The 23,744-nt window shown below is 48.3% G+C and overlaps 5 protein-coding genes across 8 annotated transcripts; 3 read left to right on the top strand and 2 right to left on the bottom strand.

Annotated features, from left to right (window-relative positions):
- Positions 1–856: 856 nt before the first annotated feature.
- Positions 857–15,212, top strand: LOC131212325 (sodium- and chloride-dependent GABA transporter ine). 4 transcript variants are annotated; one of them, XM_058206143.1, is made up of 11 exons: positions 857–992; positions 5,737–6,346; positions 6,418–6,646; positions 10,634–10,824; positions 10,912–11,046; positions 12,731–12,956; positions 13,028–13,295; positions 13,366–13,707; positions 13,774–14,115; positions 14,188–14,364; positions 14,436–15,212. In XM_058206143.1, the coding sequence occupies exons 2-11, from the start codon at positions 5,890–5,892 to the stop codon at positions 14,709–14,711; spliced, it is 2,643 nt and encodes an 880-aa protein (XP_058062126.1). In that variant the 5' UTR covers positions 857–992; positions 5,737–5,889; the 3' UTR covers positions 14,712–15,212. The 4 variants fall into 4 exon arrangements, with proteins under 4 accessions (XP_058062126.1, XP_058062125.1, XP_058062127.1 ...); XM_058206142.1 differs by having other exon boundaries at positions 5,676–6,346; XM_058206144.1 differs by lacking the exon at positions 857–992 and adding an exon at positions 1,444–1,558 and having other exon boundaries at positions 5,676–6,346.
- Positions 15,213–15,420: 208 nt separating this feature from the next.
- On the bottom strand, positions 15,421–16,991 carry LOC131208203 (sodium- and chloride-dependent GABA transporter ine-like). The gene is given in 6 exon segments (XM_058200855.1): positions 15,421–15,618; positions 15,691–16,032; positions 16,099–16,203; positions 16,205–16,447; positions 16,518–16,666; positions 16,982–16,991. Coding segments are annotated over 6 exon segments (1,047 nt in total).
- LOC131210111 (uncharacterized) lies at positions 16,932–19,026 on the top strand. The gene is made up of 4 exons (XM_058203311.1): positions 16,932–17,114; positions 17,228–17,734; positions 17,806–18,243; positions 18,314–19,026. The coding sequence occupies exons 1-4, from the start codon at positions 17,016–17,018 to the stop codon at positions 18,440–18,442; spliced, it is 1,173 nt and encodes a 390-aa protein (XP_058059294.1). The 5' UTR covers positions 16,932–17,015; the 3' UTR covers positions 18,443–19,026.
- Positions 19,027–19,287: 261 nt separating this feature from the next.
- LOC131209393 (voltage-gated purine nucleotide uniporter SLC17A9) lies at positions 19,288–21,509 on the bottom strand. The gene is made up of 4 exons (XM_058202450.1): positions 21,151–21,509; positions 20,299–21,079; positions 19,992–20,208; positions 19,288–19,918 (listed from the first exon to the last, which is right to left on the bottom strand). The coding sequence occupies exons 1-4, from the start codon at positions 21,216–21,218 to the stop codon at positions 19,671–19,673; spliced, it is 1,314 nt and encodes a 437-aa protein (XP_058058433.1). The 5' UTR covers positions 21,219–21,509; the 3' UTR covers positions 19,288–19,670.
- A 342-nt stretch (positions 21,510–21,851) lies between these two features.
- Positions 21,852–23,721, top strand: LOC131210056 (elongator complex protein 3). The gene is made up of 3 exons (XM_058203247.1): positions 21,852–21,948; positions 22,012–22,253; positions 22,332–23,721. Exons 1-3 carry the CDS (start codon positions 21,927–21,929, stop codon positions 23,715–23,717), a joined length of 1,650 nt encoding a protein of 549 aa, XP_058059230.1. The 5' UTR covers positions 21,852–21,926; the 3' UTR covers positions 23,718–23,721.
- Positions 23,722–23,744: the final 23 nt, after the last annotated feature.

Here is a 23,744-nt window from a genome sequence, read left to right as displayed (position 1 = left end):
CAGCTGGCTCGCTGGTGATTAGGGCACTGCTTGTCGGACAGGTGGGCCAGCGAGAGAGATTCATTTCCTCTGACTTGTTTATTAGTCATCCGGTGGATAATGGAGATTAATGCTTTTCTGTTATGTAGCGCTTTGGAAACATTGCTCTCAGTGCCATTTCGTTCACCTTCGGAGCGGTTGAGGAACATGTTTCGAACGATGGTTGCATCTAATTTTCATCATAGGGCAGCAGATTCCATTGAATGTTCTTTAAGGGAGCGCAAGGGAACGCACAGAAATGTAGGCAACGGAAAAACCAAACATGAACCGAAAACGTGATTATATGAGTTCATTAATTACTAATATCGCCATGAGGGTGATAGTGAGGTTCTAATTACTTGTTGCTTATTTAAATCAATAGAACGTTGTCCGAAGAAATGCGCTATGATAACCCCTGGGTCAGAGTGTGCGTATAGGTCAGATAAGCGGATAATGTACACAATTAATATTTGGTTCATAGAAAATATCAATTAATTTATATTTGCTTCCTATGCTGATAACATCACAATAAAGCTATTGTTAATAAATAAGTGCAAGAATGCACATGTGTAAATTATATTAATGCTAAATAAAAGGTTTCTATTTAGCCATCGCCCGCTTCTGGAGTGTGAAGTTTACCGATGTTCGCTTGGACTCTAACAACTCCGGTCCGTGAAAGAACTCACAAACAATAAAAATAACAGAATAAGAGAGAAAATAGAGAGAGAGAGAGGTGCGAGATCTGGCGAGAGTGTGATCTCCTGGTCCGCGAACCCGCGCATGGTTAGCGATGCGCTAGTGGCGGTTAGTCGCTAGTAGCTGCTAGTAGCGATAGCACGAATCGGCCAGCGGATCGCGCTGGTTCCGCGTCTCTCCATCTCACTCTACATTTTCCCATTCTCTCTCGTGATCGTTCCGTGTAGTATGTGAAATCGCGAAAGGCGTCCGGTTAGCGCAGAATGCTGATCGTTCCGGTAACTTACGCTCGATCCAGTTTCGCAAGGAACTGGAATTCTGTCCCACTAGCTGTGAATTTTGGACATCATCTGCTTTGTTCGCACATTTCGTGCGGCTATCGGTTCGGTCCGCCAGTGCTCACGGAAGCGCTCCTCTTACGCTTTCAGTCTTGAGTCTTGGTTAGTACTGATAAGAGAATCTCCAGTCAAAACAGATACGGCCGTTTGACGGACGTGCGGTTGCGTCTGAGGTACACACCTGGGGGAGGGTATAGGTGACCATGGCTAAGGCTGGAGGCCATCTTCGACTTGCGGTATTGGTTCGAGGTTGATTACCACCATCCTTGGGTAGCCCAACACGGAGAAGTGTGCGTGAAACGGTCGTGCGATAAGGAATATGTGACCGACTAAGACGGTGCACGATTAGATAGCCGTGTTTTGCAGTCGCTTTGGAGTCTTCCGTTTCGCGTAGTGCGCCGGGTTCAGTCGCAGTCTTGCTGGAGGACACCGAAATCCCGGTTGTTGATTTCGTCAGTGCGTGAAGGGGTGTACAGTCGATCATGCCCGCACAGGATCACCAGCGTGTGAGTATGATCGTGCAGCAACAGGTTGCCCGAGGATCACCAACCCCGGGGGTGGCCCCCGTGGGTTTTTTTAAATCCGTCAAATAACATCAACTCAACTCTCATTGTGTGGCGTGCGTTGCGTGCGATAGTGTCACGTTTGGGCCACGCCGGATGGTTTGTCTGTTTTTGTGAATGCGTAGGGACGACCACAGTGGAAGACACAACGGGTTTTACGGTGTCGGCCCCCGGCCGGCTGTGTGGCGCGAGTGGCTGCTCACACCCATCACCCGTCGTTGGTCAGTGGCCGGTCGTAATGGACAGCGGTCGTGATGCGATCATAAAAGTGGTGTCATCCGGGCGACCGGCTCGTGAGTGAGATCTAGAGTGACCCCCGACGACCTGACGATATCCGGGCCCGGCAGACGAGCTCACGCGAGACGATTTTTATTTTGTCAAATCGTTTCGAGAAGATGGGTGGGAATTTAAATACCAGCCAAAGAGAGTGAAAATGTCGCGTAAAAATAGTAAACCGAAAGTGTTGATGAAAAAGCCGATCGTAGACCAAGGGGTGAGAATTATGTTGGCGACAATACTCTCCAAGAGTGATACTAAATCTACGAAATCGGAAGCGAATATTTTCGTCATTCAAAATGTGCTGTTTGAAGATGAAATTTGAGTGTGTAGCTACGGTATCCCAGGTCCGGGTTAAACCACCGCCGGCTGTGAACCGTGTTGTGATCTGTAAATTAATGTCAATTACGGCATTAGAATGACCGGTGGCCAGTGCCTATTCGTTGGTAGTGTTGCAAAGCCGCGGTTGGCGATCCGCACGCCCTACGCCACGCTGAACCTTGTTAATCGATCGTACGCGAATTAATGTGGGACTTTACCGTTCCGTCATGGAGAAGATTCCCTGGCCATGCCGCAGCAAGTCATCGGATGCGCCGATATGCTAGTGTACGATGCGGCATGGTCGACTAGTAGTGTGGCAGTTACACTGTGTGTTAAACAGCATTGTCATGTCATTGCTGACGAAGCTCTAATTAACTATCTTCAATGGAGAGATTCGTCTTGCCTCATGTCGTCGTGTGCGCCTGCCCATACCTGTAAGAGTGCGATTATTGGCCGATGTCCGACAAGTTTCTCCGTATGAAATGATCACGAGAAAAGAAGATACCGGCCAAAGCTTCGTTTTGGTGTGCGACGTGCGTGACTAGTTAAAAGTGAGATTCCTGCATACTCATCGGATCTGTGATTGATAGAGAGGTCACCCTTACACGCGCTTCCGATTAGGATGATTTATGGCCTTCAAGTCCCTCTGGGAAGCTCTGACACATCCTTCACAATGTTCGAATGATTTGTTCATCCGATTGCCATCGATAACGGGCGGATTACTAACAGGAGGTTAGCGAAACCAGCCTGAGCAGCCAAAAGCTTTGAACCAGTTATGGATACCAACTGGCCAGCTGATTAACGTTCTCCTTAGTCCCAGGTGCTAGATACGGTCCGCTTATCGGCTAGCAGGAAGGCTCAAACACACCCAGCACGAGAGTTGCGGTGTGACTTGTGACAAACCTCGCAGGGTGGGTCAATATCACGGGCAAGTCGCGTCAAGTGTGAAACGCCGCCCCGAACCCGTTCGGGAGGCGAAAAACAGATGCGTCCTGGCATTGGCAGGATGAATTGTTTAGTCTGGTACGGTAGCGTAGTATTCTTCGCCGTGAGGGTCTTGTATTTCACTCGAGTTTTTGTTTCAAGTTGGCGATACGCGCCGTTTCGGGGTTTTTTGTTTTGCTCAAGACATTCTAAATTTAGACCCAATCTTCGGCTGCCCAGTGGGGCGTTTGCCGTTCGGCGTATCGGACTTGACACCGATCCCTGATGGATCTGACTGGCGAATGGTTCTAGAACCGAGTGAGCTTGGCCACGGTCGCACCTTCCCTTTCCGGAAGGGTTACGGTTTCTCTTGGTTTGGCACGGAAGTGAACCGTTTGGGAAATTCTTATCATTTACGACATGACACCACACGTGTGATAACTATGATCGGCAGACGGTGTTCTGTCCCGGTCTCAGTTTTACATCACTACAATATTCCCCGTAGCGAGTTGGTAAATTTTATGAATCATTTTGTTTTAACTCGTGACAAAGATAAGACTTATCAGCAGGTGGAACTCAGTCGAACTTTGAATCTGACTTTTTCTGATTTCGCGGGAGGCACATGGCGATTGATTTGAATCACCATAGGATGACGTAATTTAGCTATCAATGCAACTGAGCCATTGTTTCAGCACTTGATTCTTCTCTCTTTAGATGACCGAAGTCCTAATCATTTAATGGAACCCCCGTTGCAAGGCGAGTGTAATAAACAGTACCGCTTTATGACCAGTTGTACCTTAGCAAGTGTGAATAACGGACAGGCTTAGCAGAGATAGTGCATAACCTAAACAAATGATCACAAGCCGCCAAAGGTGATAAGCTGACCATGCACGCTGACCGTAGTAGTTCCCTCTAAAAGTGGGCCAACCGCCTTGGAACTATTAAGTACGCTCGTTAAACTTACAGCTGTCCATCAAACGACTTGAGACCGCTCGCCAAACCATTACGCAGGAATGTGTGATAGGGCCGCCCCGCATTCACGTGCGGGCCATTGGACCTGCCTTATCAGTGCTTCTACTACCGCGCCAGGAATCGATCAGCTTGGGTGCGAAACCTTGCCGAAGATCAAAAAAACAAAAGCAGGGCGATATGAGCGAAGAATCAGGTCCAATGCTGTAAAACAACCCATTCCGTAGTGTAGTGTGTTGGGCGCATGTAAATATTGAGCTACGAAACACGCGACACGAGATGTCACTTCCGAGCGGAGTTCCCGGACGGGCGCGATTTGTTTGGTTTGTTGGTTCTTGATTTGTTTTCACAAACACTTCGCCGTCGTTGAGCCATCATGTTTGGCATTTGTTCAACAGCAACCTCCAACGTCCACTTCCACCGAGTGCGTGATCAAGGAGCGATCGTTTCGGCGCGCCAGATGGTAGTCAATGATCGTTGCTCCGAATTTCCTTTATTTTCCGACCATCTTGTATCTCGGCCGATCTGTTAGGTGGACAAACACTGTGTTCGTAGACATCTTAAATATATTGTTCTATGTGTTGAGCAAAAGTGTGTCTACTACAAAACCGATCTAAGAGAGAGAGAGAGAGAGGCGAGACAAAGGCATACGTATATCGGAGCGAAACACAACGTAGTGGTGCGATCTTCGACTGTGCAGTTGGAGCAACGAGCGAAGTGCGAACTCGACGATCGCACGCCTGCGATCGTAAAAACGAAGACATTTTATAGTCCTGTGTCACCTCCTACGCACCGGCGGATCGCGTGACAATCTGTTTACATGTGGCACCCCTGGTGACCAAACGTTTGTAGAAGAGGACGATGACAAAACATGATGTGGTGAGCTCTGGAGAGAGTTTCTGTAGGTCGTAGGTTAGACCGAGCTGTTAGAAAGATCAGCTAGATGGTTTGCGGTGCGAGAAATGCGTTAAATTCAAGAAGCGATGAACACGTGATCGTACGATCTTTTAACTGGTTACTCCAACGCTAATTGTCGCGGGTATCATTAACGGTGGATCTTCGGCTTATGGTAACATAGTCGGTGTAACATCACAGCGTCTTCGTGATCACCCTGGCCACCGAGAGGCTTGATCGGCGCGATCTTTATCGGTTGATACAGGGGATTTGCACGCTGATTTACGATCACCACAGAGGACGGAATTTTATGTACTAGTAAAAGTGCGTTAGCGCCAACGGGGGTGAACACACCCACCCGGCGGCACTCGCTTACCGACGGATGGTGTGTAGCATATGCAGACGGCTCCTGTTTCTATCCTTCTTTTCTTGTCGGTTTCGAAGTACAGAAAAAAGGGTAGCATGACGATTTATGTTGTGTTATTTTTAACACTGACGCGTACCGTGACAATAAAATTTCCGAGAACTTATTGCTTCGAATGCGAGTTAAAAATATTTGCGCTACCATCTTCCCCAATTTTATCACCGTGGGTTGCGGTTATACTTTATGAAACTGGCTCTCATTAATTGTTGCAAAAGGTCACCATTGTTACAAAGAAGAATTCGGTGTTTACAGATTACATGCTCTAGACATAATGAATAACTTCGTTCAAACGATTCGGATCGGTCGAAAACAGGAAACAAAGACATCCGTGCGTGGTGTGAAGAAAGTACTTGAGTTGTGTAAGTGAGCTTTAGTGAGTGCCATTGAAACCGGAACCAGCGTGGTTCCGTGTCCGGTATAGAGTAGCAGCGCTTGGGAAATCGATTCCCGAGCCGAAGGCAATGTCATGGATGCACAGGAGCAAAATCAGCTGGAAATCCAATCGGTAAACCCGATCCCGAACAGGCGTCCCATAAACGATCTCCATTTCACCGCGATCAACACCAACTACCGGCAGCAGAACAAACTGAGCGGCAACAGCAATGCCAGCACATCGTCCGCTTCCGGGGGCGAGGAAACGAGAGCGCTTCTGCCAATGACGGGACCGAGTGGCCGTAAATTTGTGATCATACCCTGTCAGACCAACGTAGCGATCGGTGATCCCGGTGGAACACCATCTGGAAATGGTGGGGTTGTGGCAACAGCAGCAACTGCTGGCACGAGTGGAACCTCCGCTGGAAAGATGGAACCAGGTGAAGGTTCCACATCTAGCGGGGTCCCAAGTCCCATTACGGTACCAACGGCACCGGTAGGGTCCTACATTAAGCCAAAATATTTTAACAGTCTGCGATCGGTACGATCAGGTTAGTCCGGGTCCTAGAAAGCGTGAGTCTTGGTAGTCTAAGTTTGGTTCCTTTCTTTCCACTTTCTTCAGCAAATGATCCGCACTCGCTGGCGATCGCACAGCAGCATCAGGCGACGATCGCCCGAAGCGGTTCGTACATCTTCAGTGACGTCGGTGGATCACCTCGGCTGTTCTCCGATGCCACCTCCATCCGGTCGCTGGCATCCATCGGTATGGGTTCGACCGACGGCCGAAGGATGGTCATTAGGCGGGTGCCGAACTCCCCGAACGAGCTGCTGACCATGATCAACCCTCCGACGTAAGTTGGCTCCATGCTACGACGGAAAATCATTCCCTTTGCAGCATAGATCTTATCGCACATGGCACACATTATTCAATTGAAAACATCTCGTGAATTTCGGGTAATGTCCACGGTCTTTGAGGTCGAAAAGATTCAAACGGCACCGATTAAAGGCCGGACACGCGATCGCGTGGCGACATGTACAGGCATAATGCATACATTGATCCGATTCAGAGTATGATGTGTGTCACAATGGGCAATAAACTGGATATCATTTGGCCTAGAAGGCCAGCCATATTTACTGTGTAATTAGCTTATGCAAGCGTTTCCGATAAAGAGAACTAATTGAGCTGATCAGACCACATAATGGTACGACGACAGCATCCTATTCTGCTCACTTTCGATCACATGGCGAGAGTAACGCGAGACTCAGAGCTAGCCATGTTCGCGTCACATCCGTTCTCGGATTACATTTACTGCAAATGATCGCTACAGTAACTTCGTTTTCGGGCCGTGAAGCCTTCAACGCGATCAACGGTTGATTGCGGTTTTCACCGCCATTATGCGCCGTGTGCATCAATGCCGGCTGCACTGCAATTATCCTCCTCGTCGTTGGTGGTTCACCGCAAGTCCATTTACGTAAACGTTGATGAAGTGTCCAATCCGCCGACAGATGCACCTTCCGTGCGCCCGTAACCGATAGGACCGTTGGGAGCCCCTCCACGCACAGGGCCATGTGGGTTCGACCTGGTTCCGACAACTTGATCTGCCTGACAGCGTCACGAACCACTGTCTCCAGAGTCTCTCTGCTTTGAATGCTTAAATTCACGTCAGCCCACATTTGAGCAGAGGTTACGCTGAAGTCACTGACCAGTGCGGATTGAGGTCAGCCGTACGGGAATTAAATTGGCACAAAAGTGCGGTCTGCCTCTCGGGGCTCTTCGGATGAACAGATTTAGCTATTTCTACATTCTAATAGCGCTACACGGCAGGGGAACGTTTCGACAGCGGGCGGACGTGACCTCACTGAACATGATGCTCCATTCAGGGCCCACGGTACACTTGATGGGCCTTTGTTGTCCCCTGTCGTTCCAGACCGCTCGGTAACGATAATTCTCAATTGAGGAAGTTGTTATCAATGTGGACTTCAGCTGTAGGAGCAGACGTAGAATTACGTTCGATTAGCTTCCACGGATAATAGTTCTGTCCTTTCGTTTGCACTTTGCATAAGCTGAATTTACATGAGTGGAAAAGGTGCATTCACTGCGATTTGATAATTAATTGACGAATTCCCGACCCAAAATCGCATTTTCAATAGGGCGATACGAACTCTTACCGTTGCGTTTCTTGGGCTGGCTTCCAGTATGCGTTAATAAAGTTTTCTTAATGTAGTGTTTTGCACTTTCAGTTTCGGCAATGGTTTATCTCTTATCTTTATGGCCGGAAACAATGCGAATTCGTTCCACTTGGACAGACGGTATAAATCAATTTAACATATTAAGATTACTGTGAGGAGTCGGCGAAAAAGAAGAAGTTTAATCCATTCAAACCAATTTTTATTTGACCGCTTCGTTATTTGGTGAGGTCTCGACAAACAAATCACGGCGATTAGCCTGCAATAAACAAAACATGCGAATTTTATGGTCGGTATAAAATGTAAATTTGTGTTATAAAAAGTATATTGAAGCCCAGTTCACCCCACACTAATTACGAAAGGGTTAATAAAGCGAAATTAGGCTTCCATTCGGTGCATAAAACACTAAACTCCCTATCACGACAGCCAATGACGTCGCGCGGCGAATCCGGTGGAATGCTGATGGCCGACCGGTGTTTAATGTTCTATAAATTGTCCAGAAAGAAGAACAGCATTCAACTGGTACGGTCTCCCTGAGACTAGGTCGTGAATTGGTTGGTCAAATATTTACTAGATGGCCATAAACTCACCGTGCTGTTTAGCGCGTTCAGTGCTCCTCCGGTGGCCACGGGCTCTCGGCGCCGGTGTTAAAAGCGGCCGTTACGTCGCTTACGATTAAAGTGTCTGGATGCGATGATAAATATCGGATACGAAGAGTGAGCCTCGGCGAGTCGACAACAGCTCGGCTAGGAGATGCAGGGTTTTACCGGACTGTCTTCTTATTAGAATGGAAGTAAATTAATATGTGATCATATTGTTAAAAAAATGAATATAATCTGACAAATTTTCGTGGATTGGGCTGCTCTTTCGTAACTGTATGAACTTTGAAAAATTTTAACATTCAAACCCATGGACCCCCTTTGGTCCAGGCGGGACTTCCTTCCCGGCGGGCCTTGGCCTCCGGAGCACGAAATGTTGCCTCAAACCATTATCACCTGCGAGGATGTGACGTAGAGTTGACGGACAGGTTGCTGCATCGTTGGGCCTGCGTGGGCGGATGTTGCCACGGGCTATCAGAGCAAACTTTAGTACGATCGGGAACGTGAAACGGAACAAACCGTCACCGTGGTTGATCCACTTTCGGATCAACGATATCAGTTGAAATCCTCATACCTGCCAGTCGCCAGTCAAAGGCTCACCGTTGACCAGTCAGTTCGGTCAGTCATAGTGGATATGCTCCCGGATCAGTAAGGAGCCGTTTGGAAGTGTTTTGTGTTCAACCTGACACCAAAGCTATGAGTACAACGAACCAGAAGCACGAACCTGTTCCCACCGGTGATGATCCTACGGATCATCGGGCGAAACGGTTGCAAGCGAACGGCACGTTGCCGGCTACCACGGATCGGACTCCGCTCATGACGACGATGCCGAGCTACCCGAACAGCCCGGTTCTGATGAGGCGTTTCGGAGGAGAGTAAGTGTGTTGGCGAATTTTTCGTTGCATAACGAGCGCTTCACGTGGCCACAGTGCGGTCGTGATTGGATGGAACAGTGGATTACAACTTTATAACCTAGCAAAGTGCAACAGTTTCGTTGGCAGAGTGATTCTAAGTTGTGTGATGTAATCTTCAGGCCCCGTGCAAGCTGGATCAAGTCACGCCATGGCGTAATTAGTTTGATACGTTTCTAATGATGCAGGGCAATACTGGTAGCAGTGGTTGTGGTCCTACGCTGTGACTAAGTGTAAACAAAAGATTGTACCCGTATTTCATACACTTTTAACAAATGTCATGATCTAGGAGAAGATGAAGGTAGAAAGATTACTATTCTCGCTCTCATACGATCCGATGGCGTAGCGCGGACATTCGTCACGTGCTAATATCAGTTTGCATGCTGTCGTGAAATCTGGAGCTCGAAGCATAGCGAACTACACGATCCACATTCGGCAAGAATACTTCCGGTAATTCGAACTCGAAACCGATCGAGGAAGCCTTGGACGGAAGTGCTAATTGTGAATGATCTTTTAAGAATTTCGTACACTCAGGTTTGAGGACTAAATAAACAACCGAAAAATGATCCCTCGAGTCGGAAGGGACTACGGTTGGTTGAGAAGGGCATAAAAATACTTCAGCAAACATGGATTGAACGTGCTACAAATTGAACTATTATCACTCACCTGGTGGGTTTGTTTGTTTATCACCGAATGTCGCAGTTGTAAGGCCAAAATAATAAAAACGATCGATTAGGACTGAAGAATGGTGATAATTATTTTGCCAACAGTATCATACCACAAACACTCGAGTGGACTGATACTCTGAATATTTTTATTTATTTGATTAACAGTTAGCATGTGATACCGTAACGTAACGCTCGTCACTATCACGCAGCTGGGCTGGGTTCGAATCTCGTACCGGGAGTTTTAGAAAATCACTTAAATGCAGCGATAGGAAGTGAAAGAAGAATATTTAGGACTACTCCGCTAACTCCCAGTCAGCGTGAACCCAATTTGTAAAGATGCAAGGAAATGGAACCTCTGCCGAAATAAAGCACTTTGCCGCCCAATTGGCACATTGTGAATATCTGTTGCTAGTGTCTAAACTGACGATCGACTGACTTTTGTCACCTTCCTTCCTTGAATCCTTCCTTTGCAGACCACCGGCAGAAGAGACGTACGACAATGAGAGTTACGGGGGCCTGTCGGATGACTCCGATCTCGATAATCTCAAGCCCCGCGCGCAGCATTGGTCCAACAAAATGCAATTCGTGCTCGCTTGCATCGGCTACTCGGTGGGGCTCGGCAACGTGTGGCGATTTCCGTATCTGTGTTACAAGAGTGGTGGAGGTAAAGCTGCCAACCTACTCGCCAGAGGGCACCTCAGAAAAAGTGTACTAAATCCGATCTCTCCCGTTTTCTAACCATCACCCACAGGAGTGTTTCTGGTGCCTTACTTCATCATTCTGCTGATCTGTGGAATTCCAATGTTGTTCATGGAGCTGGCCGTCGGGCAGTACACGGGCCGGGGTCCGATCGGTGCCCTTGGGCAGCTGTGTCCATTGTTTAAAGGTACGTGAACTTGAAACACAAACTGTCGCCGCCAAGAGAGCAGTTCGTCGCTTACGGCTCACACCAAATCGTTCGTTGGTTGGGAGCGAACGAAATTTCCCCGAAAATTTATTCATGTGCCTTCTAATTGGGCCTTCCAATTAGAGAGATGAAAAGTTCGCCTATCCGCTCCGGCGGGACAAAAATCAGACAAATCTGGCATGAATGAAGCTCGCTCATGGCAAGAATGATCGTGTCGAGATCTGATCATGAATGGAACACTTGGACACGCGGGCGCTCGGGATTTCGACGGTGCAAGCCCCTGACAGTGCGACCGAGGTCAGTGGGGCCATAAATCTCTGCCTCTGCTCTCTGCATTTCGATTCGCTGACGGTGGGCAAATGCGAACTACTGCCAAGATAGTTCACAGCTTCCTGCTTCGTGGAGTCGGCGTTGGCAGACATGTTAATGGATTATAATTAGATATCAGTGAGATGAGAATCGCACATCGGAATGTTGTTCCACTATGTAATGCTATTACTCCATTTAATTCTACAATGATTTTTGACAAGTCTGAGTCTGATTGCTGAGCAAACTTTGTCAACACATGCCGTATTGATTGATGATTCGCTAATGGAGCTCCACAAATTAACGTCGATAACATCAAATGTGTTCTTAAAGCTTGCAGTTGCATTCCCTTAAAAGCACCAGTAGCTAGCGCTTGCGTATGCTAATGAGGAACCGGCGTGTTGATGGGTGCGCAAACAGCAAGCCCTCCGCTCCGGCTACCTGTCCTCGTTTTCCGCAACTAATGAAGTGTCAATCATCAATCATCGCCCCATTCACGACACAGGCCGGGTAGTTCGTTGAGGCATTTTAACATAATTGTCGCTTAATCAACCCGACCATTAAAGAGGGGTCTTAATCGTTGGGTAGTCACAGTAGACAACGTGGCACCCCGGGCACACCGGTACTGCTTACTCTCAGGAACCCTGCTGATCAGATCCTGGATTCTGTTTCTCCTGACACACAGGAGCGCACGACTTGGACCGCCCTATTTTTCTGCTTCGTTTTTTTTCTAACTGTTTGCCTTGCAAAATGGCGATCAACGGTTGATGAATAAGTAATGCCAGGCGACAATACGTAGCCGATCGTGTGCCGCGGTTTCGATAAATAATGCATAACATAAAACGGCGAAGGGACGGCACGCAGTACGCGCTCTGGACTTCATTCATTGTGTGGGCTGGTGGGCATATTTGCATTGTTTCTCATAGGGTACGACTTAACGGGGAAAACTGTCACTATAAATCATGAAAATTTAAATATCACTTAAGTCATAACAGTCGCGACACGTGCCCGGTGTGCGGTGGAGGCACGACCAGAGACTAACTTTTTCGCTGAATGTGCAGCCCAATATGAGTAGTAGATTAGAATAGAACACCGCATTTGAGGAACACTGCTTTTTTGCTGTTTTGTTGTAAAAAAATGGAAAAGGGAGAAGGAAACAAGAAGTTGGGAAACGTTACAACAAGTAATTAGAATCCTTAATGAGCCCCTTATTTTCCTTCCCATTTTACTGTAAATGATGTTATGAATGACTGCTAAATACTGTTTATTTAGAGAACAAGAGTATTTTTTGTTTTCAAATTTGTGAATTTAACTAACCGGATTATTATTCACCTTCTTAAACGCATTTTTGTCGCAGGCACCGGATTGGCGAGTGTGGTCGTTTCATTCCTGATGTCAACTTACTATAGTGTTATAATTGCGTACGCAATCTACTACTTCTTCACCTCCTTTCGGCCGGACCTACCGTGGACGGACTGTTCGCACCGTTGGAACACCCCGGACTGCTGGGTGCCGGAGGGAATGAAGGCAATGAACCTGACGCGACCGGAACTGTCCCGCACTCCGACAGAGGAATTCTTCGAGTAGGTTACCGATCACCAGCCGTGCTGTTTCGATTAATCACCATAAACGTGTTCTCCTGATCATCCTCAAGAAACAAGGTATTGCAGATAAGTCACGGTATCGAGTATCCGGGCGCGATGCGCTGGGAGTTGGTTGCGTGTCTAGTGTGCGCCTGGATTCTGGTGTACTTCGCCATCTGGAAATCGATTAAATCGTCCGCCAAAGTACGCTACCTGACCGCCACGCTCCCGTTCGTGCTGATCGTAGTATTTCTGGGTCGGTCGCTGACGCTGGAGGGAGCCGACAAGGGCCTGCACTACTTCTTCCGGCCCAACTGGCAAGAGTTGGGTAGAGCGAATGTAAGTTGGAGATAATTTATGCCTAGGGTGCGGTAACAGTTTTGCGGCAATGCTATGTTTCCGTTTGCAGGTGTGGATCAATGCGGCTGCCCAGAACTTCAACTCGATCGGCATCGCGTTTGGGTCGATGATTTCGTTCGCTAGCTACAATAAGTACAACAATAACATTCTTCATGACACGCTGGCAGTGTCGTTCGTCAATGCCATCACAAGTCTGTTGGTCGGCATCTTTGCGTTCGCCACCATCGGCAACATAGCGCTCGAGCAGAGCACGACGGTCGAGGATGTGCTCAGCGGTGGACCGGGTTTAATATTCGTGGTGTACCCTCAGGCATTGGCAAAAATGCCGGCCGCACAGCTTTGGGCCGTACTGTTTTTCTTCATGCTACTCTGCTTGGGTCTGAACAGTCAGGTACGATGCCGAGGATAGCGATAATTTTTTACAAAACTCACTAGCTTCCTAATGCTTTCGTTTTAGTTCGCGATCGTTGAGGTGGTCGTTACTTCTATCCAAGATGGGTTCCCCCGTTGGATCAAACGGAAGTTAGTTTACCACGAGCTGTTGGTGTTGATCGTTTGCGTCGTATCGTTCTTCGCCGGCTTGCCCAATCTGATCCAGGGAGGGATCTACTTCTTTCAGCTGATCGATCATTATGCGGCATCTGTTTCGATCATGTTCCTGGCGTTCTTCGAGACGATCGCAATCGCCTGGTTTTACGGCATCAATCGGTTGTCGAAGAATGTGAAGCAAATGACGGGACGGTACCCATCGCTCTACTTACGGTTCTGCTTGCTGGTGGCCGTACCGTTATTGTTGATCGTAAGTAGCCGAACTTGAAGCAACTACACAACTTATTACATACCCGAAATTCATTTCTTTTTCGTCCTGCAGTCATTGTGGATATTCAGTTTGATCAATTACGAAGCTCCAACGTATCATAATGGCAAATACAGCTATCCTGGCTGGGCCCACGGTCTTGGATGGGCTATTACCTCAGCTTCGCTGGTCTGCATTCCATCATACGGCGTATATCAGATCGTTCGTGCAGAAGGAAACACATTCGGCGAGGTACGTAATAATAATAATTGAAGGCAAATCTGAAGGCGAATCTCTAAAGCAATCCCTAACACCGTTCACAGAAACTTCTGAACACGTTAAAACCCAACATATACGAGTGCAAAATATGTGGCGAGCATCATTGCGACCATGACTTCCCCGAGGACGAGATGGGACCAGAGATGGCCATCATCGAGTCAACATCGGGTGTGCCGCTGATCCTGCAACCACCTCCCATCGGTCACCACCAGCTGCCGGTACAAACGCGGGAAGAGGCGACAGCGCGCGATGCAGCAAATAGCGGTCCGGTGAATAGTTCAACTGCACAAAACTCCGGAAACAATGGTGAAGCCCGGTGAATTTCGCAAACATCGTTTAAACATATGTAGTGTGTGGCTGGCCGAGGTGGTGCAATAATAATTTGAGCTGGCGATAGCGAGCATTACGAGCAATACTTTTGCAACGAACCCTACAAATGAACAGCGTAAAAGACAACTCAATAATTTTAAACAAAGACTCACACGTTTTAGTTACCATTCGAACGTGATAGGCGCAACGGAGCGACGGTAGCTTCGCTTTGTTCGCCGCGTTGAACGTTAGAAAGTTACGGGCGGATTTGTGTTCAACTTCTTGGCAGCGATCGTCCAAGAGCAATCAATTTTAACGAAACATGTTTGCTTCGACGTTAAAGAGTAAGGTTTTCACGACTTCCAGTGTCCAACAGCAAACCCTCGATTGTGTATAGATTTCACATGCGTTCGATTGAAACATTAGCTGAATTCAACGCGATTCCGAAGATGTACGATATTTGTAAATCCTTTCTCGATTCGTTTCTATCGCAATAAACTATTCATAACTGATGGTGGTTGGTTTCGAATTCATTCCCTTCTAGCCCGTTCTAGCGATAAAAATGCCCGTTAATTTTTCATTTCATGCTTGTTTTAAGGGCGGTTTACACGCTGCGATCTGCAATGCAATATCGCTCGAAGTGACATCTCCGGAGACGTCATAAATGTCACTGCCGCGGGTGGAAATCTGAAGACTCGACATGCAATTTGTGAACAAATTTCAAAACAGGGTCGTACGTACCTCGCCGAATGTGTTTCCTTCTGCACGAACGATCTGATATACGCCGTATGATGGAATGCAGACCAGCGAAGCTGAGGTAATAGCCCATCCAAGACCGTGGGCCCAGCCGGGATAGCTGTATTTGCCATTATGATACGTTGGAGCTTCGTAATTGATCAAACTGAATATCCACAATGACTGCAGGACGAAAAAGAAATGAATTTCGGGTATGTAATAAGTTGTGTAGTTGCTTCAAGTTCGGCTACTTACGATCAACAATAACGGTACGGCCACCAGCAAGCAGAACCGTAAGTAGAGCGATGGGTACCGTCCCGTCATTTGCTTCACATTCTTCGACAACCGATTGATGCCGTAAAACCAGGCGATTGCGATCGTCTCGAAGAACGCCAGGAACATGATCGAAACAGATGCCGCATAATGATCGATCAGCTGAAAGAAGTAGATCCCTCCCTGGATCAGATTGGGCAAGCCGGCGAAGAACGATACGACGCAAACGATCAACACCAACAGCTCGTGGTAAACTAACTTCCGTTTGATCCAACGGGGGAACCCATCTTGGATAGAAGTAACGACCACCTCAACGATCGCGAACTAAAACGAAAGCATTAGGAAGCTAGTGAGTTTTGTAAAAAATTATCGCTATCCTCGGCATCGTACCTGACTGTTCAGACCCAAGCAGAGTAGCATGAAGAAAAACAGTACGGCCCAAAGCTGTGCGGCCGGCATTTTTGCCAATGCCTGAGGGTACACCACGAACCACGAATATTAAACCCGGTCCACCGCTGAGCACATCCTCGACCGTCGTGCTCTGCTCGAGCGCTATGTTGCCGATGGTGGCGAACGCAAAGATGCCGACCAACAGACTTGTGATGGCATTGACGAACGACACTGCCAGCGTGTCATGAAGAATGTTATTGTTGTACTTATTGTAGCTAGCGAACGAAATCATCGACCCAAACGTGATGCCGATCGAGTTGAAGTTCTGGGCAGCCGCATTGATCCACACCTGCAAACGGAAACATAGCATTGCCGCAAAACTGTTACCGCACCCTAGGCATAAATTATCTCCAACTTACATTCGCTCTACCCAACTCTTGCCAGTTGGGCCGGAAGAAGTAGTGCAGGCCCTTGTCGGCTCCCTCCAGCGTCAGCGACCGACCCAGAAATACTACGATCAGCACGAACGGGAGCGTGGCGGTCAGCGCGGCAGTGACATTTATGACGTCTCCGGAGATGTCACTTCGAGCGATATTGCATTGCAGATCGCAGCGTGTAAACCGCCCTTTAAAATCGAATTACTTTTCTTTCTGTTGACATTAGAGTCCTCTGGCGGAGGCAGCCGAAACCAAGAGACGTCAAAGTTTTGAAGGGGTCGCCAAATTGACAGCTTCTTCGGTGGGATCTTTTTGTTTACACACATTTTCACCGCAGATCGTATTCGCGTCCGAAGAAGCGCCGAGACTTATTTTTGTCTGTTTTCTTTTGTTTCGGAGTGGGCCGGAAACCCCCTCGAATCAGAAACAACTTAAGCACACCGCACCGCACAGCATCGCCGCACCAAAATTGGCGGAGCGATGGCTGCCGGGTGTAGCAAAGCATTCGCCTCGAAGTACGAGGAGGAGCTCTATTACGACGTGGAGTTTGAAGAGTTTTGCAAGAATTTCGAGTTTTCGGTAAGTGCTCTGTGAAAAAATGCTTGCCGTAATCACCCCACAGTGTTGTTTGCGTAACCGTTGTGTGATTTCCTCTTTTGGTTTTGCGGCGTTCATCCTCCGGTTCACAAAAGAACTCATCGACCTGTTGGATATGCAATGGATATTACGGTCCCAGCTATGGTGAGCCGCTGTGCGGAACGTGCCATTCTTTCATCTTCCCGAACCGTCCAAATGGCGAAGAGGAAGGTCTGGTAACGCTCGAAGACGATGACGAAGATTCCGGTAACGACGAACCGCCCGAAAATGGGTCCGAAGCGAAGGACCGCTCAGACGACGAATCCGACGATTTGGAACGACCGCGTCCTTCGGCACCGCGCAATTTGGGCCAGTACCTGGACATGCTTTCCCAGCCACGCGAAACGGATGAATCGCAACAGAAAATTTGTGTGCTACCAGTCGAGGTGCTGCTGTCGATTTTCTCCTATTTGGACGATCTATCCCTGTGGAACGCGAGCGAGGTATGCAAACAGTGGAAGCGCATACTGGAGGTCCACGTGCCACAGCAGATGTGGAAAAAGTACACCAAGGAGCGGTGGCCACTGTTCCAGCAGATCTCTACCATTCCTAACTGGTTACACGTAAGCAAGAGTCGATGGGACAACAGAACCGCGAACTAACGACTAATTATTCCTCCTCACCAAACGAACAGATGTACGGTGCACTGATGAATTCCTGCTTCTGTCGCACGTGTCTGCTGCAGATGGCACTGAAAACACCGATGCGTGGCCGTGAGAATCTTATTCGCGCTAATCGACTGCGAGGCGACATCCGATCGCTGGATCGTGACGCTACCGAGGGTATCGACGCGGTGGCGCTCGACAATCAACTGTTCCACTGGCAGGCGTCCATCCTCGGCCCGACGGGTAGTCCGTACGAGGGTGGCAAGTTTTTCCTCTATATCGTCATACCCCTCTCGTACCCGATGCTGCCCCCACAGGTGCGCTTTCTCACGAAAATCGTACATCCGAACGTTTCGCGTCATGGCGACGTTGGGATCGACATTATCCAGCACAATTGGTCCCTTGCGTTGACCATCTCGAAGTTGTTGTTGTCGGTGCAGAGTCTGCTGACCGACCCGTACACTCAGGTATGAGCGGTAGAGTTACTATTTTCGACATAGAAATGTGTCATTAAAGACAATCCGCTTTTATCTACAGATTTGCATGGAACCAGAACTCGGCCGAATGTACGAGAATGATAGACCAAAGTTTGAAGCACTCGCCAGGCGCTGGACGTGGAAGTACGCTATGTACGAAGTGTTACCGCCACTGGAAGGCCTCTCATAGAACGGGAACTGAGCGGCAAACAAGGAATTGCTCCGTTTTATGAAAAGAGTTCACATGAAATGTGTGAGAATACTGTGTACAGAGCCAAGAAGCGTGTGAATAGCTTCAGCGCATAGTTCTTCATGTATATTTTCTGATAATATCGCGTCCTGTGTGGTATTAAGAATGGGAAGAATGTAAGGTCTAGAGCGGAACAAATATTCATTTGAGAAATGGTGCGAAGCTATGGCCACATTGTAACAAGTTTCTATACTGCCGGCATGTCAGGCAAGGGATATATATACTATTATTTTAAGAAACTCACGGTCACCACCCATGACAGCAAATGCTAGACCCATTCATTCCCTCGTTTCCCACGACAGTCACTAAGGAGTTCGCCCCATAGAATCCTCTTTAGGCGGGATAAATTCTAGCTTTTAAGCAATTCTTCGTCGAACGAAGCAATGTAGTGTGTGCATTGTGGCGGCCAACGGTACGCAGCGTTTCTGTGGAAGCCAATGGTACGCAGGAGCACTTGTAGCCCTTGAAAATAGTGTAGTACTATGACCAGCATTAAGGTACCTATTTATTTCACACCTACAAAGCGGATGGTGCGGAAGCAGAACTAATTGGCAGAGACAAAATAAATATTTAAAAATCCAATTTGTTACGGCATTCATCTTCCTTCAGGCGCAGTTTCGCAACGGAGCCGGCAGACATATCGGTAAGTTTTTTTTTCTTTTGTATTATAGAGACTTTGAGCCGTAATGGCCTAACATTCGTCTCTTAACCATATCGGTAAGTGAATTCGCACGAAGCGCCACAGTTTTACATTGATGACTTCTTTTTATTTGTTTTTTGTTTCGTTACTTTTAAAGGTATCATTTTGTCACATTATCTAACAGCTTCATTTACCGTCCAGTTTTCTTCTACAATGACCAGGCATTTTTACGTCTTCCTTTGGCGTTAGGCCCTTGGACACACGGGATCGGAGAAAACGATACGGTTTCTCCGCGGGAATGAACGTCCCTCTCAGTCAACGGTCCCCCGGTCCAGGACACGCTCTCTTGAATAAGTTATGTTAGGCGAAGTAAACAGAAAAGAGTAGGGGTCAAAGAGTACGATCAAAGATACACCTATAGGATTGATCAAGATTTGTTTAGTTTGTTTTTGGTAGCAGTTGGTTGGGGGCTGTTGACACATCCGCTTCCGGATGCCTTCCTCAGTCCGAGTGATGTGTGTTTGTTCGTTAGACTATCGTTTCGGCGGAACCGAACACGGAAAAGATGAGCCACCCGAAGGTGTTGATGGCGGCGGCCGTGCTAAAAACGGCCGACCACGATTGTGTGAGTTCGAGTATGTGGCCAGCCAGATATACGCCCAGAAAGCCCGGTATCGCACCGACTGTGTTCATCAGACCGAACACACTGCCGGAGTGGCTCGGGGCAAGATCTTGAGGGTTTACCGTGACCGCGTTGTTGTGTAGCCCCGATAGGCCTGCAACAGTGAAGGAAGCAATAAACACTTAATGCATAATTAGATCTAGGATCGGAATTCCCCCCACACTTACCGATGATAATTGACATGCAAGTAAGGGCCATATTAAAATCCTGCGTGCGACACATCACAAAAAGCGCACAGTTCTGGCCAAGAAAGCAAATGCTTTGCACGACTTTGCGGATGCGTGTTAAGCTCCACTGTTTGGCCAACAGGTGCTCTGTAAGTAACTTTCCGGCGAACGTGACCGGAGGGAGTGCCAGCCAGGGAATCATATTCACCACCCAGCCCTGTGGAAGAGAAAACGAAAAGCGAGTACAATAAAACAACGTATCGAAAAACATGGCCATCGTACGATGTACGGAATCCAAAACACTGACCTTGGCATGAGGAAAGTTTTCATGAAAATAAGTCGGCAGCCAGGAGAGCAGCACGAAGAAACAGTTCATTTCACAGGCGTGCGCCAACACGCAGGCCCAGAAAGAACTGCGCTCAAACAGACGTAGCCAGGGCACGGTTTCGGGTGTGCCCAGCTTCGAGTACATCCGGCTCGGGAGTGAAATGTTGATGATCCGACTCCGATCGGACGCCATTGTGTAGTAGCGCAAGAAGAGTGTCCAGGAAAGGCCGAGAAAGCCTATGACCCGGAAGGCGGTTGGCCATCCAAAGTAGTCGAGTATGAACGAACCGACGATGCCGGTCAGCAGCGTGCCGAGGGCCGATCCGGACGTAAGTATGCTGAAGAAACTGGCCCGTTCGGTGGAGCTCAGATTTTGACTAGTGATGCTGATCATGCTCGGAAAATGGACACCCTGGCACGCACCGTTTACTATCCTAATGGTAACGATGAAGGGGATGGAGTGGGATGCAAACAACGATGACGAAGTAATGATGTTCGGCATCCAGAAAGTGATCAACGACCAACCAATCGCGGCCAGCAAGATCACCTTCTGGCCTCCGAATTTATCGCTCAGATACCCTCCGAGCACCTGAGTTAGTGTGTAGCCCCAGAAAAACGAGCTGAGCACCGTGCCAGAATCGGTTTTGCTCCACTTTCGTTCCGCTGCGACGGCCGGAACGAGCAGTGGCATAGTGGTCCGTGTGGAGTAAAGCATACAGGTCCCGGTCAGCAGCGTCAGGAACCAGGTTCGTTTCTCGTTTCTGAAAGGTAGGCAAGGTTTAAATCACTGACCAATTGCAGGTTTCCCCGGAACGGCGGGATGGTAGACTACCTGGTCCATATGCTTTGCCCGTCGTTAAGGTCGCGAAGAAAAGAATATTTTAACTTTTCCTCCATCATGGGGCCTTCCCTGAGAGTCTAGTAAGGGCCAGCTGCTGGGCTGACGTGGTGGTATCAAGTGGCCTTGGCGTCTCGGGGGACGCAAAGCGTAGTACAAAAAAGACAAACAATGTACCCTTGCCAGGCGCCAGGCACAGGGTAGCTGCCACGGAGCAGCACCACTTTCTCGGAAGATATCGAGCACTTTTATCGGCAACAGTGTAGCAGCATGTTTATGTTTTGTTCTTATCAGTTCACACCTCGTGCCTGCACGCCACCCGGCGGAATCGCTGATTTTCTGTAGCCCTTGACGCGATGGAAAAACAATTCGGAGCAAAGGAATTTCTGGTGTAAATAAACGTTTCCAGAATCAGATAGCCAATTGTTTTGACAGCGCCAATCAGCTGTCAGTGTAGTAAAATTTTTCGGGAAGTTGATTGTGAGGGCATAAAATCAACCGCAAGACTTGATAGTATTTAAGAAAATCAACGGAATCATCACATGAAAAAAGCACGATAAAATATTACAATTGTTATATAGTTTGATAAGATAAAAATCGGTCTAGTTTCGTTTTCCAGCTTAAGCGAAATTTGCCCACTTTATTTTTCCGCACAGTGTACTCTGACGTTCGCCGTCAAACGTTTGATGTTTTGATTCGTTGCCGCACATTGCCAAATTCAGCTCGGTTCTGTGTATAATTATTTTCTGCAATTTCGTCGTTGTTGCAACATGACGAAAAAGAAACCGCTTGGTAAGTCGAAAGAACTTTATTCGTTGGGATTGCGATGATTTCGGTGCGTCATTTGCTGTGTAGGAATCGGATTGAGCCGGGATGAGCGTATGCTGATCGTGGTAGGCGAGATCATCCAGGAGTTGTTGAAGGCGCACCGCGAAGGGAAAGATGTTAACCTGAACCGGCTAAAAACGCGCATCTCTTCGAACTACGGACTCGAATCTGCCCCGCGACTAGTCGACATTATCGCGGCCGTTCCGCATGATGCTAAATCGATTCTGTTACCGAAGCTCAGGGCAAAACCAATCCGAACGGCTAGTGGTGTAAGTTTGGCTGAATTTCAATTTGTTTGCTCATGTCAGAAGATGTGTTGTGTTTGTCTTACGGCTCCTTCGATACAGATTGCTGTGGTCGCTGTGATGTGCAAACCGCACCGCTGTCCGCACATCAACATGACGGGAAATATCTGCGTGTACTGTCCAGGAGGACCAGACAGTGACTTTGAGTACTCCACCCAGAGCTACACTGGCTATGAACCGACGTCGATGAGGGCAATCCGTGCTCGGTACCATCCGTTCCTGCAGACGCGCCATCGGGTGGAACAACTAAAGCAATTGGGCCACTCAGTGGACAAGGTAGAGTTTATAGTGATGGGAGGAACGTTTATGTGTCTGCCGGAGGATTACCGGGATTTTTTCATCCGCAACCTGCACGATGCTCTGTCGGGACACACGAGCGCCAGTGTGGTGGAAGCGGTAAAATATTCTGAACGTTCGCACACCAAGTGTATCGGCATCACGATCGAAACGCGTCCGGATTATTGTCTCAAGCGGCACCTATCCGATCTGCTGTCGTATGGATGCACTCGGCTTGAGATTGGCGTCCAGTCAGTGTACGAGGATGTGGCACGCGATACGAACCGTGGCCACACAGTGAAAGCAACGTGCGAAAGTTTTCAGATGTCGAAAGATGCTGGATTTAAGGTGGTGTCACACATGATGCCCGATTTGCCCAACGTTGACATTGAGCGGGACGTGGAGCAATTTATAGAGTTCTTCGAAAACCCGGACTTCCGGGCCGATGGATTGAAGATTTATCCGACGCTCGTGATCCGCGGAACAGGGCTGTACGAGCTGTGGAAGACAGGCCGCTACAAGAGCTATCCGCCGTCGACGTTGGTGGATTTGGTGGCGAAAATTCTTGCCCTTGTCCCCCCCTGGACCCGTGTTTATCGTGTGCAACGCGACATCCCGATGCCGCTCGTAACGTCTGGCGTTGAGCATGGAAATCTCCGCGAACTGGCACTGGCACGCATGAAGGATCTGGGAACCGACTGTCGGGATGTGCGGACGCGCGAGGTTGGCATTCAGGAGATTCACAATAAGGTGCGACCGTACGAGATCGAGCTCATTCGGCGGGATTATGTGGCGAATGAGGGCTGGGAAACGTTTCTTTCGTACGAAGACCCAAAGCAGGACATACTGGTAGGGTTACTGCGGTTGCGTAAGTGCTCGCCAGACACCTTCCGACCAGAGTTGCTGGACGGATGCTCGATTGTGCGAGAGCTACACGTTTACGGATCGGTGGTACCCGTGAACGCACGCGATCCGACTAAATTTCAACACCAAGGGTTCGGAATGCTGCTGATGGAGGAAGCGGAGCGTATTGCTCGGGACGAACACGGCAGTCGGAAGCTAGCCGTGATATCGGGCGTGGGAACGAGAAATTACTATCGCAAGATGGGCTACGAACTTGACGGACCATACATGTCGAAGATGTTGATTTAATAAAATGGCAAGAATAAATGCGTTCCT

This window comes from Anopheles bellator, chromosome 2 (assembly GCF_943735745.2).
Source record: "Anopheles bellator chromosome 2, idAnoBellAS_SP24_06.2, whole genome shotgun sequence".
NCBI lineage: Eukaryota > Metazoa > Arthropoda > Insecta > Diptera > Culicidae > Anopheles > Anopheles bellator.
Note: the sequence above shows the minus strand (reverse complement) of the source record. Positions and strands in the feature narration are given on the sequence as shown.